Source organism: Coptis chinensis, chromosome 4, assembly GCF_015680905.1.
Source record: "Coptis chinensis isolate HL-2020 chromosome 4, ASM1568090v1, whole genome shotgun sequence".
In the NCBI taxonomy this organism is placed as follows: Eukaryota; Viridiplantae; Streptophyta; class Magnoliopsida; order Ranunculales; family Ranunculaceae; genus Coptis; species Coptis chinensis.
The window spans coordinates 94,037,824-94,039,986 of NC_141459.1; the positions used below are offsets into that span (position 1 = coordinate 94,037,824).

General features: G+C 36.7%; 1 protein-coding gene across 1 annotated transcript; it reads right to left on the reverse strand.

Annotated features, from left to right (window-relative positions):
• Positions 1–471: 471 nt before the first annotated feature.
• Positions 472–1,921, reverse strand: LOC147505785 (uncharacterized). Its single transcript, XM_086558224.1, has one exon. It carries the CDS (start codon positions 1,520–1,522, stop codon positions 647–649), a length of 876 nt encoding a protein of 291 aa, XP_086414350.1. The 5' UTR covers positions 1,523–1,921; the 3' UTR covers positions 472–646.
• Between the last annotated feature and the right edge of the window lie 242 nt (positions 1,922–2,163).

A 2,163-nucleotide genomic window follows, 5' to 3' on the forward strand; every position in this document is an offset into this window, starting at 1 on the left:
TACACCACTGCTATTTCTTTTCTTTTTCAATAAAAAAAATAAAAGATAAATTCCACATAATCAATTAATTGACGTCTGTGAGAATAATTGGACTAGCACTTAAACAGTTAAACAGGGTCACCAAATTGGAAAAAAAAAGTACAGTCTAAATCACATTACAAAAAAAGTAGATTCACTAAATCGAAGAAAAGTGTAAAGTACACTGACAAATTCGGTAGTTAGTCCTTGGGACTTTGAAGGCGAGTATTAATTGAGCCTCTGGAGTTGGCCAACTGGCCATATCCATTTCGCTAACCAAATTACGATTATTTGCATCCTGGCAACAGAGTTCTGCTGTTACACTTCTTTTTTGCAGCAAAACACAAGTTGCACCGGAATTGTGCAAACATATGAATTATGAAATGATCTTGGCAATTGAACTGGATAGATTACAGCAATTCTATTTCATTGTTTTGTCATAGAAAAGATGAATTTGGAAAAGAAGGAACTTTAAATGAGAATAAAAATATACAAACCTCTAGCAATGCTCCAAATAATAGAATTCATTTACTAGTTTGCTACACACCCCAAAGCATAAACAAAACCTCAAAACATTATGAACTCTAATTAAATCCTAAACTGCTTCTTAACATCTTCAGTTCCATCACTATGCAACTTCGTCTTGAGGAAGATTTCGACTATACAAAGGAAGCTCAAACAGAAACGCCATTTTGGCCCATGCTGGCAATTTCCCATACACAAAAGTAGGCAACGGAATTAGAGGACTAGTTGTCCTTTTATACAACTTATAATCTGCTCTACCACCATACTTTTTATCTGCTGATTCTTCAAGCAATGGAATACCACTAACAAAAAGCAGCAACAAAGTTAGAAAAACTGGTCCAATAATCACAAGCCATTCTGCACCTTTCAATACAGGAGTTGAAGCAATAAATATCCCCCACCAAAGAAAAATCTCACCAAAATAATTTGGATGTCTAGAAACTTTCCATAATCCAACATTACACCACTTCCCTCTATTCTCTTGATTATTCTTAAATGCTAGTTTTTCTTGATCAGCTATTGCTTCAATAAGAAATCCCAGACCATAAATAATCCAACCAATAATATCTTGTGCTTTAACAGATGGATTTCTATCACTTGCATTCGCTATTGTTACAGGTAAACTAACTGTCCATACCCAAACAGCTTGGAAAAACCAAAACACAGCTAGTTTTCCTATTTTAGTACGCATTTCATCGAATCGACGATCTTCCCCCCATTGTAAAATTCTCAGTAATAAAAATGATGCAAGTCTAAGACCCCATAAAACAACAAATGAAGATATTATTACCTGTCTAAAATGCCAATCTCCTTTAACTGCCAAAGTTAATACAGACAGTATGATAAAGTTTGTACTGCCAGCAAAATCAGTGATTTTATCAAACTTGAGAAGTGCTGTGATTATGAAGAATATGAATTGGTAACCAATTGTTACAAGTGCTGTGATTGCTAAAAAATGGGAGTCAAGAACGGTTCCCATTTGTTTATGTGTTGAAGCAATCTAATAAGTTTTGATGTTTAAAGTTTTGGTTTTGTAATTATTATTTAGTCCGAAGACTAAAGGATGATGCTGGATTTTGCGGCTTGTGGTGATTGGTTATGTGATGGCGGCTTGTGGTGGACAATTGTACACCAGGGTGTCCGGGTCGAATGGAAAAGTATCCAAGCAATGGGGATTACCTTTCTTGCTGTCCATCCCAAATGAAGTTATGAACCAGTCCACTCTACAAAAGAGTATTAAACTGGGACATCTTCTGATCAAACCCATAGACCCACACGGCCACACAGCACACCCTACTACCAAATTCTGTTGCTTTGGTGATGGTGTAGGATTCAATCAACTTTACGGTTCCTATTGTGGATCATTGACTAGAGCGTCAGCATCAATTTCAATGGTTCCTACTCCTAGTGGTGCTTTGAAATTTGAATATGCCCTCATTAAAAGTCCACCTGTAATTAGGCCCTCCTTAAATCTCATGACCGTCCTGAGGTTCTATTGAGCTTGGGTTTTGTTGGGTTTTGGTAGCAACCTGGATGGGCTTGATCAAGCTTTTATCTAGGATCATATACCCAAGCCCAAAGATTATAATTGTCGGGTTATGGACTTGGGGATTGCGTTTT